Consider the following 16852-nt stretch of genomic DNA (forward strand, 5'->3'; position numbering starts at 1 on the left):
ATTTTCAATGTCTAAACTTTATACATCTGGACTCTTCTGTTTCCTGGTGGCCACTTTTCATTACAGGTAACTAATGACGCTCTTTCCTGTCGTACGCTCTAGGGCCCAAGAGGATTTCCTGGCACGCCTGGACCTCCTGGCCTCAAGGGTCACAGAGTGAGTAGAGGTCATCTGAAATGTTAATGCACACGTTAGAAAACGTGGCTCAAGGCAGCATGATTTCGCCTCATAGTCTCAAGATCTGCAGGCAAGGATTGGTAAAGTCAGAAAAGTTTTCCTCTGCTAAGATCCAGAGGCTTAAGACCGAGAACCAAGCTGAAGATCTTCAACAGTGAAGTCAATACTGTCTTCCTCCACGGTGCTGAGACCTGGACCATAGACAAAAACATCACAGACAGGGTCCAGGCGTTTGTTGACCGGGCTGCGTTCCATCGTTGGTTTCCGGTGACCTTTGGTAAACCATAAGGAAGATCAGTGGGAGATTACTGATCAGGAAAAAAATACCATACCAAATACGCAGAATGAAGTGGAGTTCTGTCAGACACATGCTCAGGAAAACCCAGGATTGTCTGACAAGACATCCGCCATCTTGGAACCTGCAGAGCAAGAGAAAACAGGGAAGTCCCAAAACGTAGCGGGAAACGATCAGTAGAACCGGAACTGATTCAAACTGGGTCAGACGGGATAAAGATCGGTATATTCATAAGCTTAGGAGTGGTGGCTTTCGTTAATTAACTGTAAAATACACAACAGTACTTTTTGTGAGAAAGTCCTGCTTTTTTGTGCTCTTTTACGTCGCAGTATAAGATAGATATGAAAGTTTGTCCTATTTTCTTCACAGGGCCACAATGGACCACTGGGACAAAAGGGTGAAACCGGAGCTGTTGGATCCAAAGTACGTCGACACAATTTCTGATTTAGTCTACAAGTAATTTCAACATGACTCCTTCTTGTAACAAGGCTCACCTCTGTGCTTTTACAGGGAGCTACTGGACCCCGGGGTCAGATGGGAGCACCTGGACCCATGGTGAGTCGACTTCTGCCTGAACTTTGTTTCTCATAAAGTCTCCACAGAGCCAGGTTCTCCAGTCTGAAATGCTAATGAGCAGACTGTGAGTTTGCGATTAGCCTATCAGCTCTTATCTGGAATGAGCTCAGCACTTCAGTGGAATCCGACTGTAATTCACCACTGTCTGTGGATAACAGGGTCCTGCTGGCATGATGGGGGAGAGAGGACGTCCTGGGCCTGGGGGCACAGCGGTAAGGACGTCACCTTCACCGAGCAGGTTGAGACTGTCCTCACTGCGATTGGTCAGTCAGTGATCAGCTCTTGTCTCTCACAGGGGAAGCGTGGTCAACCTGGCAACACCGGAAAACCCGGTCCAATGGTGAGTCGGCTTTCCCAGGAAGCAGCGCAGCATTCCTGTGTTTGACGGTGAAGTCTTACTGCTACTTGTTGGTCAACAGGGACCTCTGGGTCTCAGCGGAGCCCCTGGATACCCAGGAACCCCGGGAATGAAGGCAAGTGGAGTGAAACATCCAACCTTCTGATCGCTGTAACATGTTAAACACCGACTTCCTTCTCTAAAGGGGTCGTGATGCTTTCCGTTGGGTGGGGGACATTGAGTCTTTTAATTCTGCGGATGTTTAACGTATCCTGACGGTCTCCTTCTTCCACAGGGACAACCAGGCCCCACCGGTGTCCGGGGTCCTGAGGGCCCACAGGGACAGAGAGGAGAGACCGGTCACCAGGGCAGAGCGGGACCTACTGGCCTCACGGTTTGTTTCTTTCTTACTGATGAGATTTGACACACTATCCGGGTTGACAACGTATTCAGATGCGACGCTTCGATGTGATTTTTTTCTAAACGAGGAACTTTTCTCTTTGAAGGGACCCCTAGGTACAGATGGAGGCCCAGGTGCCAAAGGACCAGTGGTATGTACTCGTTATTCACTCGGTTCAAAGTCTCAGTCAGCTCATCGATTATCTGGATGTCACAAACATGGTGTGTTCTCTTTACAGGGTACTCTTGGTCCACAAGGTCCAGGTGGACACACAGGACCACCTGGTCCACCAGGACCCCAGGGAAGCACTGGACAGCCTGGTATCAAAGGACAGCTGGTAAACATCTGTTTCAGATCGTCAATAAAAGTTTCTTTTGTGGCGACTTACACTGATCTTTCTGCATGAAAGGGAGACGTCGGCGTTCCAGGATTCAAAGGAGAAGCTGGACCTAAAGGAGAACCTGTAAGATTCACTCAACAGCTCAAGTCGATGTTGTGTTTATTGAGCGTTACCGAACAGGACTCATGTTCGATTCCCAGGGTCCACCGGGGTCTCAGGGAGTGATCGGACCTCAGGGTGAGGAAGGCAAGCGAGGACAGCGTGGAGACTCCGGCTCCGTGGGCCCTCCTGGTCCCGTTGGTGAGAGAGTGAGTCAGCATGTTTTCTCCTGCTATAAAGATGGATCTCTGCCAGAGCTGCACAGTGAGTGAGCGGATCAGTAAAGCTGTGTGTTTCTGCAGGGAGCTCCAGGAAACAGAGGATTCCCCGGTGCCGACGGGCTGCCGGGACCAAAGGTAGACCCATGTCCATGTTCACAGCTTCAGGAAGTCCCTCTACTGGATCTAATGTGGATTTTTCCAATTGTTGCTTCAAGGGCGCTCAAGGAGATCGGGGGATTTCTGGTCCGCCCGGGCCCAAAGGCTCTCTAGGAGATCCTGGACGCACAGGAGAGCCTGGTCTGCCAGGAGCCAGGGTAACGCCAGAGTTTTATGTTTCCTTTTGGACGATTCACCACCTATAATCTCAACATCTGATTTGTGAAAATTTTGACTTTTTTCTTCAGGGTCTTACTGGAACACCAGGAGTCCTGGGGGCAGAGGGCAAGCCAGGACCACTGGTAGGTCTCAGTGCTGGACTGCAGACTGGACCCTGTGTTTGAATATGGTCGCTCCTCAGTGCTGATTTAATCTGCCTTCCATGAAGGGTGCGCCTGGTGAGGACGGCCGTCCAGGACCTGCAGGATCCATCGGAAACAGAGGACCCGCAGGAACCATGGGAGTGCCAGGTCCCAAGGGCTTTAATGTAAGCTGGCAGGAAGTGTGTGTCAGAAACCAGATCCGTCCGGTTCTCCTTCTGATCCAAACATGTTTTAATCTCAAAGGGTGATCCCGGTAAAACAGGGGAACAGGGATCTCCAGGAGTGGCCGGTCAGAGGGTAAGCATATTGTTTTATTCTCCAACAGGAAACAGGCTTCAGGTCCATTGAGCTTCCAGTTGTTTGTTTCAGCGGTGCGATCTGCATTTCTTTACCACATGAATCCACTTTTACCTCAGATGACCTTTAACCCTCGTCACACACTCGTCGGTTTGCTAACCTTTATCTCGTCTTCAGGGCCCTCCTGGAAAAGACGGAGAAGTCGGTCCTGCAGGACCTCCGGGTCCAGCTGTAAGCATCACATCTCTCTTTCATTCCATCTTGCAGAGTGCTTTTGTGTTTAAATTGCAACAAAAAATGACTTTCAAATGTCTGTCCTCTCTCGAAGGGCGTTGCAGGAGACAGAGGAGAACAGGGACCTCCAGGTGTGAATGGATTCCAGGTGTGTGGTTGTTGGAGCACATGGTGGACGTCAGCGACTGTCCTGTAAAATGAGATCCTGATTGTGATGTTTGCCTTCGTAGGGTTTGCCTGGCAATCAAGGCCCCCCTGGAGAACCTGGAAAGCCAGGTGACCTGGTGAGTCGGTCGCTTGACCGCCGCTCTCGTCCATCTCCGCCTGTCTGGTGTCGTTTCAGCAGCAACACTTTGTCTGTTTATGTTTTTTCAGGGTATCCCTGGAGAGCTGGGTGCGGTGGGACAGATTGGACCGCGGGTAGGTGGACGGGAGTCTTCATGATCAGTCTGAGGTGGAAACGCGGTGCTGACTGTCTTTATCTTCCAGGGAGAGCGAGGAATTCCCGGAGAGAGAGGAGAACTGGGCCCAAATGGTCTGCAGGGACCTAAAGGAATTCCTGGAGCTCCAGGTCCAGATGGACCAAAGGTACCATTACTGTGACCTGACCGGTGACTGATTCATATAGAGAGGTGACGGACTGATCCCAGTTCATCTTCTGATGTCTGTCCATGAAGGGCAGCCCGGGTCCTCCTGGAGCTCTGGGTGATGTTGGTCCTCCAGGTCTTCAAGGCATGCCTGGAGAGAGAGGCATCTCTGGACCTCCTGGGCCTAAAGGTGACAGGGTACGTCTGTCGTCAGTTTCACTAATATTGTCACCTCAACATGCATTATGTTTGTCTCTCGTCCTTAAAGCTCTATGTCTCTTCAGGGAGCGCTCGGCGAGAAAGGATCAGAAGGAACGCCTGGAAACGACGGTGCCAGAGTGAGTGAAACATTTCTATAGGGATGCACGATATTATCGGCACAATATCGGTATCGGCTGATAAAAGCTTAAAAACACGTTTATCGGTATCTGCAGATATGACAATTTCTGCCGATATTCACGGCTGATAAGGTGACGTAGTAATTGGGCGCGCACAGTGACATCCATAGTGCGGCAAAACAGTTTAAAAAAAAATTTAATTGAAATGTTTTTTTTCTTTATCCTCATTCCTTATACTGAAATGGACTGGCATTTTAGGTCTGAGCTAGCTAGTTTAAATTTTTGCACTGATTGTTTTTTGTTAAAGCACTTTCTTAGTATTATTTCAGGGAAAGCACCCTGCAAGTCGGCCATTCAGATAGGATTATTATTGTTTTCCATCTGAAAAAGCTCCTTAAATGAAATGTAGCTCTTCATTTGTTTGCACTGCAGAGCTCTGTGTCTGTCACCAGGTTGTTGCAGTAGTTCTACAGTCAAATGCAACTTGGTTATGTTTAAATATGCATTGTACATTTAAAATTCATGTGATCTAAAGAAATTATTTTTCTGTATTTCAACACTGAATGTCTTGAGTTTGAAAAAATAATACGTTTCTTATTTATGGTAAAATCAAATGTTTTTTTGTTTTTTTTATGTGTATTTCTTAAACAACTAAGACTGTCACAATAAGAGTAACATGTAAATTGCAGTATGGGAGAGACTTAGATTTCTTTACAGTGAAAAAAAAAACCTTGTGATTATCGGTATCGGTATCGGCCAAAAGGGGTTTCGATATATCGGCATATCAGATATCGGCAAAAATCCAATATCATGCATCCCTACATTTCTAACAAGCTGCACTCAATCCTCGTCTTCTGAGAAAAGAAAGAAGTTAAATTTGTCCGTGTGCGGCTAGAATAAACTCTACCTGACGGCTGTATTCACACGAGCTAAAGACAAGTCTCAGCCTGCTCCAGGAGATGAGTTCCTCGACTTGACTCCACAAGTCCCACACTGACAGATCCCAGATCTAAACCTGGTTTTCTGCCGTCGACAGGGAGCGCCGGGCCCTCTGGGCCCACTGGGACCTGCTGGACCCAGCGGTGAGAAGGTACAGTCTCCTCTTTCTATTACAGAATTAAGGTTTTGAATGTCAGAGGCGACTTTTACCTGCTGCTGTTTTGACAGGGAGAACCTGGACCCAAAGGACCCCATGGCCCACCGGGATCCAGAGGCGTGCCAGTAAGTACACATGAAAGCTGCGTATTAAGTATCAATTTCAATTGAAATGGAAGTTTTTTGTTCAAAACATCGGTGTTGCTCTGCAGGGAGCGAGAGGCGACCCCGGTCCCATCGGCGCCGTGGGCTTCGCCGGACCTCCCGTAAGTAGAAGGAAGGAATCTCACCTTCTAAAGATGTGACTTTCTAAATGTTACCGCTGATGTTACCGACGCTTCACAGGGTCCTGATGGTCAACCTGGAGTCAAGGGAGAGCCTGGAGAGCAGGGCCAGAAAGGAGATGCTGGGTCTCCAGGACCTCAGGGTTTGGCCGGTGCCCACGGACCACCTGTGAGTTTTTGGGAAATTTAAAAAAAAAAACATGTTGTTGTTGTTTGTACTAATTGTATCTCTATATGGTTGATTATTGGAACCTGCGTTTGTTTTGACTGATCATGTATTTGTTGCGTATTCACGGTCAAGTTAGGATATTGATGACAGTAATTCTCAATGAGTCGTGGTTTATGTTTCAGGGACCAATTGGTGTTGCTGGACTGAAAGGAGGAAGAGGAACTCAGGGTGCCCCAGTAAGCTGATTTTATGATGATCTGATTATTTCATTCATCTCGATGTAAACAGTATCTGACCAGGTTTCTCCTCCCAGGGACCGACTGGTTTCCCCGGATCTGCAGGAAGAGTTGGACCACCAGGCCCAACGGTAAGTAACGCTGTGGATTTGACAGAAGATATGTCTTGATTACTGAAATAAAACACTGCAGAGAACCAATTTTTAGTTTGGGATGAATGGAATGCATCCTGTGTGCAAACAGTCCTTTTTTAAGTGCATCTTGAAGCTTGAAACGCTTCTTTTTAACAAGCTCACCACATCTGAAAATGATTTCTACAAGTGTTGGAATTTCTAATATTAACTGAATAAACAACACAACAATCAAACACACTCTAATGAACCTTGATAGCACTTGTTTTTCAACGTCGTCGCACTGGTAAAATAAAAACATCCTGAAAGGAACGAGATCTGAGGGACGAGTGAAAATGTTGCATTTTCAAAAGTTTTGAAAATGTAAAACAGGCTAACACAGACCTATAACAGTACTGGCTCTGATACTGCATGATGTACAGTGAAGTGTGAAGAGCAAGAGAAAGAACAGGATCTTTTAACACACACTCAGTTGCATTTGTGCCTCATGCTGCTGTTGGATCCTCTCTTTCCAGGGTCCGCTGGGAGAGGCCGGACCCCTGGGACCCCCAGGAAAAGAAGGCCCACGTGGACTCCGTGGAGATCACGGACCACCTGGAAGACAAGGAGAGCGGGGACCTCCAGGACCGGCGGGGAGCCCGGGAGACAAAGGGGACTCTGGAGAGGACGGCCCAACGGTAAACGATACATGTCTCTGCTTTAAAACAGAGAGACGAAAAAACCCAAAGTTTTTATAAAAGAGAATCATGAAGATAAAATCTGTTTATCTGAAACTCAGAATAGATTTGGAATCCATACGACGGTTCTTGATGTGTTTCAGGGTCCTGATGGTCCTCCAGGTCCAGCTGGAACTACAGGAATGAGAGGCATTGTGGGTCTTCCTGGTCAGAGAGGAGAGCGCGGCATGCCGGGTCTCCCAGGACCGGCGGTGAGTCTTCCTTCAGTTCCACGTTAGATTCTCGCGCCGTTAGATTTTCGTGTGAGTAAATAGTTTCCTGTTTTTTTGTAGGGTCCACCAGGAAAGCAGGGATCCACCGGACCAGCTGGAGATAAAGGTCCTCCTGGTCCAGTCGGTGTTCCTGGAGCTAATGGACCTCGTGGTGATCCTGGTCCTGATGTAGGTGGATTATCATCAGATGGATCTCCATGATCCTCACAGCTGTGGTAATCTTTTCCAATCCTGTCCTCAGGGTCCTGCAGGATCCGACGGCCCACCAGGGAAAGACGGTCTTCTTGGACAGAGAGTAAGCCACAGAAACAGATCCGGAGTGAGAACAGTGTTTTAGTCCTCGTGGTTTCAGTAACTGACAGGCGGGAAACTCTTCCAGGGTTCTCGGGGAGACGCCGGTCCGGAGGGTCTGATCGGTCCCCAGGGACTTCCTGGACCTCCCGGTCCCGTTGGAGCTCCGGGTGATGCCGGGAAGAGAGGAGAGCCTGTAAGTTAACGTAACGTTAACGCCGTCGGCGTTTGAGCGTCTGTTGGATGTATCAACATGCTGAGGACTCATGAGGACAGAGTCAGAGCCCAGCGAGAAACTCATGATGTGTTCGGGTGCTTGAAGAGTTTGTTTTGGTTTATAAAGAAGGATAGAACGTCTTTATAATGACTCGGCCTCTTTGCAGGGTTCCAGAGGGCCTCAGGGCCCCCCAGGCTCAGCTGGAAAGAGAGGATTAGTGGTGAGTGTCCATCCTGAGGTCACTTCTCTGTCGGCTTATTGAAGTCAGTGTCCTCACATTCCTGCTGATGTCTGTGCAGAACTGCAGTCAAAATATAATTTATCTTCAAGATTTTAATCCCATTGTTTTTCTTTACAGGGACCCCAAGGACCAAGAGGAGATAAGGGCGATCTTGGTGATCATGGAGAACGAGGACAGAAGGGACACAGAGGGTTCACCGGCTTGCAGGGTCTTCCTGGACCTCCAGTAAGTTCCAGAGGAATCACGCTATGTTGACTCGTCTCTCCTCTGGCTCATGAACATTCAGGTGTTTGTGGATGGAGCCGACCTCCATGATTCTTATTCACTTTATTCACAGAGACACAAATGAACCTATCAAAGGTCTTTGGACTGTGGGACAAAACCAGAGTTCAGTTAAAAAAAAAACAAAAAAACAACACAAACAAACTTTTTGGCTGTATCTCATAAAGTGTAAAACAAAGATTTGATGTTATATGATCGTGCAGACAAAATGATTCCTGATTTTATTGAGAACAATGTAACACACCACAATGAGGCTAATTTCTCATAAATCACAGGTCGGTCCTGCCATTTTGAAAATGCAAAAATGCCATCACATTTTGCCCGTTTACACTCGGAGCCGATGAAAATGCAACTTTTTTTGAGAATGCTCCAAACCCCTCTGTGGAATTGGGGAAAAATGCAACTTTTTTTAAAAATGTTGAAACTGCACATGTGCTTCACGAATATAGCAAACATTCGTTCTGCACATGTTCAGTAGATGGACAACAACGTTTTCCTTCGAGTGTCATGACTCCTAGTCCATATTCTCCTCTAGTTTTAGAGTAGAGGGTCACTTGAAATAATCTGTTTGTCCTCTGGTCACTGCTAATGTTTACAGCATAATGCTGTCTCTGGTTTCAATACAAAGACAACAAGAGCACCCACTGGTGGCGCTACAAGCTCACTACTTCATTTTCAACTTTTATGCCTTTCCCATGTACACAGACATTTTCAACACGTTGCTGTCTGATACAGTGGAACTGAAAATGGCTCATTATATCAGCAATGACAGACTCAGAACAGTGATATTAAGTTTGTGTTTGAGAGAACTGAGTATAAATGAAACATTCTTTAAATGACTTGTAAGTCTGTAGATAAACTGCACGTGTCCAGTTCTCCAGTGGTTGCTGTTTGGCATTCCATTTTAACTTCCCTTTAACTTTAACAGAGAATACAGACTTACAGGTTTCTCACTGGACTTCTTGTCACGCCTGTTGGCACACTCTGAAAACAGAGGAAACATCAAACCAAAGATGAGAAACATCTCTGTGCTTGGCCACATGACAATTTAAGATGAAAACAAAGCAACCTCACTTAGTTACTCTTTTTTTAAGTACTCAAAATAGCTTCAAATACCATCTGTTAGGCATGTAGCAATACTTTTTATGTTGCAGAATTGTCGTCCCAACCAAATAAATCCAGTCTCAAAAACCCAATCGACAATCGAGTTTGAGGACTCTCGTGGCTCTCAGTCGGATCAATAAGACAATAAGAAGCTACATATGAGAGGTTTTCAGAGCCTTTCCACACAGTCCGATGTTGATTGTTAATTTTTTACCCAGGGTCCAGAGTCCATTTGCTTCTAAACGTCTCTCAACTTGATAGGAAGATAAGATCCTGCTTGAGTGTTTGCCAACATGATGCAGTAATCAGGCTGAATTGCCTCTGAAAGACTCATGATTGCTTCTTTCTTACTTTCAGGGTACAACTGGTGAGCAGGGAGCTCCAGGAATCGTTGGACCAAGTGGTCCGAGGGTAAACGCTGCATTTCCATATGTTTCAGATAAATAAAAGAGATCTCTCCACAGTTTTACCTCACAGCTTCATACTTGTTCGCACTCAGGGACCCCCCGGACCTATCGGGCCCTCTGGAAAAGAAGGATACATGGGCCAGGCAGGACCGATGGGACCTCCCGGAACCCGTGGACTGAGTGGAGAGATCGGACCAGAGGTATTGTCTTAGTGCAGGGATACTCTACACCTCGACACCTCAACAGTACCCCATCATGAAGCTGTGTGTGTTCAATAATGAACCTGGTAAACATACTTTATGGTCGACCACAAAGATGAAAAACTTCACACTCTGCTCTCCAGGGTCCTCCGGGAGAACCTGGACCCCCAGGCCCTCCTGGCCCCCCGGGACCTCCCATGGCGGCCATGGACGACCTCTTCGGAGGCCCTCACGATTACGACTCCGGGCCTCCCCCTCCTCCTGAGTTCAGCGAGGATGAAGCCATGCCCAACAGCAACTCCACCACGATCGTGGCCATCGACCCCGGCGTGCAGGCCACCCTGAAGGCGCTCAGCAGCCAGCTGGACAGCATGAAGAGCCCGGACGGCAGCAGGAAGCACCCCGCCAGGACCTGCGACGACCTGAAGAGGTGCTACCCCATGAAGAAGAGCGGTGAGTCCATCGGTCTGTCATCAGCGTCACTTAGCTCTTCCAGTCTAAGCTTCGGTCACACGTCTGTCTGCCTCCGTCCTGCAGGCGAGTACTGGGTGGATCCAAACCAAGGCAGCGCCGAGGACGCCATCAAAGTCCACTGCAACATGGACACCGGAGAGACCTGCATCTCCGCCAACCCGTCCAGCATCCCTCGTAAAAACTGGTGGAGCTCCTCCAGGAACAAGCCCGTGTGGTTCGGGGCCGACATGAACAGAGGAACACATGTGAGCACTTACAGTTTAATGAGGGAGAAAGAGGCAAAATAATCGAAAAACAAAAAGCCCATTGCTAGACTGCGCTTTGGGAGTAAACGCTTGCTTTTGTTTTTTTTAACTTCTAGTTTACTTATGGCAACAAAGACCAGCCTGCCAACTCCATCACGGTGCAGATGACCTTCATCCGCCTGCTCTCCAAGGAGGCGTCCCAGTCCATCGTCTACCACTGCAAGAACTCCGTGGGCTACAAGGACGCCAAGACGGGCAACTACAAGAAGGCCGTCATCCTCAAAGGCTCCAACGACCTGGAGCTGAAAGCAGAAGGAAACAACCGCTTCAGATACACAGTGGTGGACGACTCCTGCTCGGTCAGTTCCCATCTGGAGACCTGCTAGAAATGTTTTAAAGTTATAAATGTCGAAATCAAAGTCTCAGCGTTGAGTAAAGTCGTGAAATTAAAGAACGTCAGAAATGCTGTGAATGAAATCACGCTGTGTGTGTTTGCTCCTGAGCTAAAATATGTGTGTTGCCGCCCCTGATCTCGCCGGGCCACTGACTCTGTGTGTCTCTCCTTCACAGCAAGCGAACGGCAGGTGGGGCAAGACCTCGTTTGAGTACAGGACACAGAAAACAGCCAGACTCCCCATTGTGGATCTGGCCCCCGTGGACATTGGTGGCCCCGATCAGGAGTTCGGCATTGACATCGGGCCCGTGTGCTTCTTGTAGAGTCGCCATCAGGAAAAGGGAGGGTGGGGTGGGGCGGGGAGGGGAGGGGAGGGGAGGACAGATCCTCAGACTATTGAACTGCCAGCTGACCCACTCAGCCACACTGTACATACGAGTACTGAGGACTATTGTGGCCCTGTGGCAAGATATTTATTGTGCCTTTCGACCCAGTTCAAAGATTTGTAAGTTAGTATGAATGTTTGGAATTCACATAAAGAGAGAGAGAGAGAGAGAGAAAAAAAAACTTTTCGGTTAAAATCTGAATCATTCCTTTGTCGTCTCGTGTACGTTTGACTTTAAGATCCCACTCTTACATTACTCAGCCAAACAGTAATAAGAAAGCTTTAAAATGTCGCGTAGAACTGCTGTTGATACGCCCCGAATCATTCCTTGAAGCCAAATGTCCCGTCGCTACTAATTCTCACAGATTTGTCTCTTCTCTTATCATTATTATTATTATGTATTTTGAATCATAATGGTGGTGCTATTGAGGGAAACGGACGCCGACGCGTCCCGATGACCCAGCGGCTCTGTACCGGCCTCGAACCCTCGCCACGCGTCAGAGACTGGCGGTCGCTCAGTGTTAGCTACCTCGTCACCCAAACTGAGACAAAGCCATGACACTCCATGTAAAGCTTCTCTTTCCTCTCAGCAGGTGCTGTTTTTGTACAGTCGTGTGATCCTTGTGCACTTCTCCCGGGCTGCGGTACAGGGCGTGGGTTTTCTTCTTCTTTTATTTTTGTTTTTTATTTTTATTTTTTTGTTTGAGAAGTGCTAATAAAGATCTTTCTGTCCACGATGGAGAGACGAATGAGGTGTCGTGTGCGTGCTGTGTGGTGATTTGTAACGATTCTCCGATTCCAGTTATGGTACAGTAAAAGAAAGCACAGATTATTCTATTTTTTATGCATGTCAGTTCCCCCCTTCTTCTTTTTTTTTTTTGCAATATCCTGGACTTATATGCTCTTGAATTCCTTTTTTTTTTAATAGAATAAGATGGCTGTGAGCGCCTGTCTTTGCTTTGTATTTCTTGCTATGCAACAAATTAAACAGAATGCTTGTTAATCCCCCACAAGCTCTTGTCACATTAATTCAGGTCCAGCTAGGTTCACTTTAATTTACTTGTATCTCTCTATCGTCCATTTCAAATTTGCACATATTTATTACAGATCTGCAATTTCCATTTATCTGAAAGCACTCCAAAAATGAAGAAGAGGCGAATTTCTGCAGTGAAATTTGGTTTTTGTCATGGAAAATAAATTTTGAAAACCCTTCCCGTCTGTTCTTGTTTGAGAGATGTTTGTCTAGTCCTATAAAATAAGATGATAAAAGATGTAATCTGAGCTAAACTTTCAGGAGGGTGTGACTTTAATGCCACATTAGAAGTAGAAAAGTAAAAAACAAAAAGTTTCTTCTGAGGAAAATCTGAGGAGAAGTCAACTAACTGAATGTCAAGTACAAAAAAATCAATGCAGTTTTCTTTCCGTAGCACCAAATACAGAGAAAAACCAACAATTCCACCTGAGCAGCCAGAGGAGTTGGAGGAATAGAAAAAAACTCCCTTTTAACAGGAAGAAATCAGAATCAGAGGTGGAGGCTTTCACCAACTAAAGACTTTCATTTAAAAGAGCCAAATGTTTATACCATGTCTAATCAGACCTTTTTTTAACAGTTAGTGAGTAACCTGTAACATTCTGTGAGATTCACAATAAAAAGAAGCACCATTGCCCTCCAAAAACAAAGAAAGGCTGAAAGAGCATGGACATTTTTTTTACCTTCTTTAACACATTTTCAGGTTTTTGCTGTGTCATAAACCTGTAGAAACAGTCCAAAAAGGTGAAGGATTACCTGATGCTTGAGTTTTCTTAACACACTTCCAGAGGGGTGAAATAATCCAAAACACCACATCTGGATTACCGCTCCTTCCCAGGGTTGGATATATAAAACACATGGAGTGAATTTTTTTTTCTCCTGGAAGTCACAACAAGCAGTAAAAGGCAGAGATGGATTTTAACTCTTTCATGTGATTTCATGCTGATTCAGCAGTCTGGGATGGATCAATATACAGTCTGATGCAAACCTCATATCATGTCATGCATGACATGTATCACATTTTACAGTAAAAAAATGCCACAAGATGACTAGAACCTGACATTCTTACTGTTACTGTAAAATCTCCCCTTTGAGTCACAATAAACAATATTTATATAAAAATCTGAGTAATGCCAAAAAAATGTTTTATTGATTTTTCACAAACGTCCATGAGATAAAACACTGTCAGACTGGAAAGCTGTGATTTTTGTTTTTATGAGGAGCTGCACTGGAAAAGAGGCTGGGACCTGACACTTGCCTCCTTTGGATGTTTGATTGCTCTTCTCAAATTGTCTGTAAACCAGACACTGGATTCACATAGAAATATCAAAGATTTCATTCCCCTCAAATAAAAATATGTAGTTGCAAAGACACACCACTACAGCTGATGTTTACACACATCTGCAAGTACATGAATCCTCTAAGGTTTGTACTTTTCATTAAAAATACTTGTGAATTAATTGAAATCAAAAACTTCATATATAATGTGCTTTATGAACCACAGAGATTAGATGTCACAGGAAAAGGAGATATACATTCAATAAACCTCAAGCAGATGTATTTTCATTGTAAACAGGCCGGAGGATTACAGACTTCCGGCTAAAAGAATGCTTCAAACACACAAATTTTCAGTATTTTAGGGACTTTTTGACCTTTATGTCTCAAAAAACACACAGTGAAACAAACACACACAGTTGGTAGTGCAATGGGATAAAATCAGTTTAAAAGGGGAACAGCTCCACCTGCTGGTGGCATTCTGGAACAGCTCCAACAGGTAGAGGTTCACACCTTATTCAGGTCATAACAACACTTTTCTCCAGTAATCAGGAAGTTTGAAATGTTGAGGAGTGAGCAGGGCAGAGAGACAGCAGCTCTACAACGGTTTTCATGATTCACGGAAACCTCTTTACTTCCTTCACTGGGCGCTTTAGGAAACCCTTGCACACACAAGGAGAACATGCAAACACAGACAGGCCCCAGACAGTATTTGAAACTGGACCTTCTCACTGTGAGGTGAAAATTTACTGTAGAACTGTAAAGTGTGGCCACTACATTTTAATTAACATTATCTGCCCCCCCCCCAAAAAAAAACAACAACAAAAAAAACCTTTGCTTGTAAGTTATTGCTGTGCAATTATTATCAGTGTGTGAAGAAATTTGTTGTATTTAATATATACATTTTTTTTATTCATGGGACTTGCGTTTTCAGGCTGCCACAACAAGGTGAGGGTCCATTTCCATCTGAGCCAAGAATTCACTCATAACAGCAAAATAATCAATATCAATAACTATTTTAGAGAGTTTTTGTTTCTTTTAGGTTTTACAATTCATTTGGTGAGGAAAAATCTGTTGTCACTTAAAACAATACTCTAGTTACACAGTCAATGTCAGCTGTGATAAACCACCGTTCTCCTTGATTCCTCAGTGAATCAAACATTTTAGCAGGGATACAGAGTTTTTTTTCTCTGAATGTTGTGTCAATTTATTTAAAATTATTTAACATTACTGAAAAAAGGAGTTTTTTTTTTAGGGTTAACTCCCGTGAGCTAAGTTTATACTGGTTTGAGACCCCTGCTGTACAAACAGTATGTCTCTGAAGTGTTGTTCATGCTGCTGGCCACTAGAGGGCAGTTATGCTCTTCATCTTTCTTGGTTCAGCTCTTGGAGTCATGTTTTTACCTCTCTGTTAAAGGTGCCGTTGGCAGGATTTTGCTAGTCAGTGCTAATTTGTATGTGTTTTCTTTGGATTAAATGTTAGAGTTTCCATTGATAATCCTTTAGGAGTGTAGCATAACTGCACTACCGCGAGGGCGCAGCGTTTCCATCTGTCTCTGTTCTGAGCTGAAAAGGATTCTCGACCGCTCCAGGTATTTTTGACCAATCAGAAGAGCCCCTGAGGCTCTTCTGATTGGTCGAGGGGCGACGCTTCATCCTTCATCCTTCATCACGACTGGTTGTAAAGCTCTGCGTCTCAGGAGGGGCTGTGCTGGGTTTCAAATCGCCATCTTAGATGGGTCAAATTGCCATCTTGCTCAGGTAATCCTGCCTACGGCACCTTTAGCCTCCACAGCCAGGATGCAACATATTTGGGAGATTTCAAGCAGTTTTACACAAAATTCTCAAACATCCCACAAAGAGACACTTTTTTTTAATTTATATTCACAGTGATGAAAAAGCAGGACGTTCCCTTCTGCCTGCACCCAAAACTTCATAGACCAGACTCCACAGGGTGCTGTGAGGGCAGATCCAGCAGTCATGTGGACTTTCTCCCCCGCCGAGCGGACGCTGGCAGGCTGTCCTGTCAGAACTGGCTCCAGCCATTTGCTGCGCATCGCAGAGAAGTGAAATTGTGACTAAGTGGGTGGCGCATTGGGAAAGGAGATTCTTGGATCTTCTCTCGGCTTCAGAGGACGAGGCCGGGGCCTTTAAAGGAGACTGCGGCTCCAGAAGTGCTTAAATTTGAGGAAAAATTTTTTTTTTTTCTCATGATAAACTTCAGATGAAGCCTCTTCAATTAAGAGGCCTTGTTGGAGGCGGTAACACCCTGCAGATATGTGAAAACACTGTAGCACTGACCAGAAGCTCATTAGCAAGTCTCAGAAAAATAAAGCGCCTGCCCCAACATGAACCCAAGAGGCAGCGCTCACTGGAATCAATGTGTCTCAATGGGATACTCAAATATCGACAGATTACATGTAAAAACAAATGACATATACCATACTCAGTTCTGTTGATCAGCCCACAAATGCTGTTCCCTTTAAAACTCACAGAGGAAATACATTTTTATGATCGTTATTTAACAACAAGGAGCATTGTCACAGCAGAGAAATTACCTTGTATATATCAAGCTATTTTAACAATGAATTCAATTTATGGTCAGGCTTTAGAAAATACAACCTGTGTGTCGCTAAATATGCAGCATCAGCTCTGAGAAGCAAAGGCTGCACATCAAGAGATGCTCAGGCTGAATAAAAAGCTCCAACTGTGGGAAACAGTCCTGGTTTCTGCTCCATTCATTTACTGATCATCTACCGTGTTTGTTAGAAATGAATGAAGAGAACATCTACTGCATGAATGGCGGCTCTTCTTCAGTGGAATGAACCTGCAAATGAGACGAGAACCAATTCGACATGCTTGATAATTAGTCTCCTTACATTCACACATGCTTATTTCACACAGATTTTTTTTTTCATTTCCATTAGATTTGTGTGTGTATCTTTAGATCAGGCGTGCTGGCAGATGTGGCCTTTCAATGTGGAGTCTGCATGTTCTCTCTGGGCACTCCTGCAGATTTTACCCTCAAAATAATCAGATGTGTGAATGAGTGAACTTGTGATC

The 16852-nt window shown here is 45.4% G+C and overlaps 1 protein-coding gene across 1 annotated transcript in view; it reads left to right on the forward strand.

Moving 5' to 3' along the window:
• col5a2a (collagen, type V, alpha 2a) overlaps positions 1 to 12492 on the forward strand; it is a 37584-nt gene extending 25092 nt beyond the window's left edge. Inside the window, exons 13-54 of the mRNA XM_030112071.1 lie at positions 103 to 156; positions 842 to 895; positions 983 to 1027; positions 1207 to 1260; positions 1344 to 1388; positions 1468 to 1521; positions 1681 to 1779; positions 1892 to 1936; positions 2024 to 2122; positions 2195 to 2248; positions 2326 to 2433; positions 2527 to 2580; positions 2661 to 2759; positions 2850 to 2903; positions 2990 to 3088; positions 3168 to 3221; positions 3399 to 3452; positions 3550 to 3603; positions 3686 to 3739; positions 3831 to 3875; positions 3945 to 4043; positions 4133 to 4240; positions 4327 to 4380; positions 5417 to 5470; positions 5548 to 5601; positions 5688 to 5741; positions 5821 to 5928; positions 6111 to 6164; positions 6242 to 6295; positions 6811 to 6972; positions 7116 to 7223; positions 7305 to 7412; positions 7486 to 7539; positions 7624 to 7731; positions 7919 to 7972; positions 8111 to 8218; positions 9737 to 9790; positions 9879 to 9986; positions 10130 to 10439; positions 10524 to 10705; positions 10822 to 11064; positions 11276 to 12492. Coding sequence (XP_029967931.1) covers positions 103 to 156; positions 842 to 895; positions 983 to 1027; positions 1207 to 1260; positions 1344 to 1388; positions 1468 to 1521; positions 1681 to 1779; positions 1892 to 1936; positions 2024 to 2122; positions 2195 to 2248; positions 2326 to 2433; positions 2527 to 2580; positions 2661 to 2759; positions 2850 to 2903; positions 2990 to 3088; positions 3168 to 3221; positions 3399 to 3452; positions 3550 to 3603; positions 3686 to 3739; positions 3831 to 3875; positions 3945 to 4043; positions 4133 to 4240; positions 4327 to 4380; positions 5417 to 5470; positions 5548 to 5601; positions 5688 to 5741; positions 5821 to 5928; positions 6111 to 6164; positions 6242 to 6295; positions 6811 to 6972; positions 7116 to 7223; positions 7305 to 7412; positions 7486 to 7539; positions 7624 to 7731; positions 7919 to 7972; positions 8111 to 8218; positions 9737 to 9790; positions 9879 to 9986; positions 10130 to 10439; positions 10524 to 10705; positions 10822 to 11064; positions 11276 to 11422 — 3663 coding nt within the window. The 3' untranslated portion in view covers positions 11423 to 12492. The remainder of the gene's footprint in view (positions 1 to 102; positions 157 to 841; positions 896 to 982; positions 1028 to 1206; positions 1261 to 1343; positions 1389 to 1467; positions 1522 to 1680; positions 1780 to 1891; positions 1937 to 2023; positions 2123 to 2194; positions 2249 to 2325; positions 2434 to 2526; positions 2581 to 2660; positions 2760 to 2849; positions 2904 to 2989; positions 3089 to 3167; positions 3222 to 3398; positions 3453 to 3549; positions 3604 to 3685; positions 3740 to 3830; positions 3876 to 3944; positions 4044 to 4132; positions 4241 to 4326; positions 4381 to 5416; positions 5471 to 5547; positions 5602 to 5687; positions 5742 to 5820; positions 5929 to 6110; positions 6165 to 6241; positions 6296 to 6810; positions 6973 to 7115; positions 7224 to 7304; positions 7413 to 7485; positions 7540 to 7623; positions 7732 to 7918; positions 7973 to 8110; positions 8219 to 9736; positions 9791 to 9878; positions 9987 to 10129; positions 10440 to 10523; positions 10706 to 10821; positions 11065 to 11275) is intronic.
• Positions 12493 to 16852: the final 4360 nt, after the last annotated feature.

Source organism: Salarias fasciatus, chromosome 16 (assembly GCF_902148845.1).
Source record: "Salarias fasciatus chromosome 16, fSalaFa1.1, whole genome shotgun sequence".
Lineage (NCBI taxonomy): Eukaryota > Metazoa > Chordata > Actinopteri > Blenniiformes > Blenniidae > Salarias > Salarias fasciatus.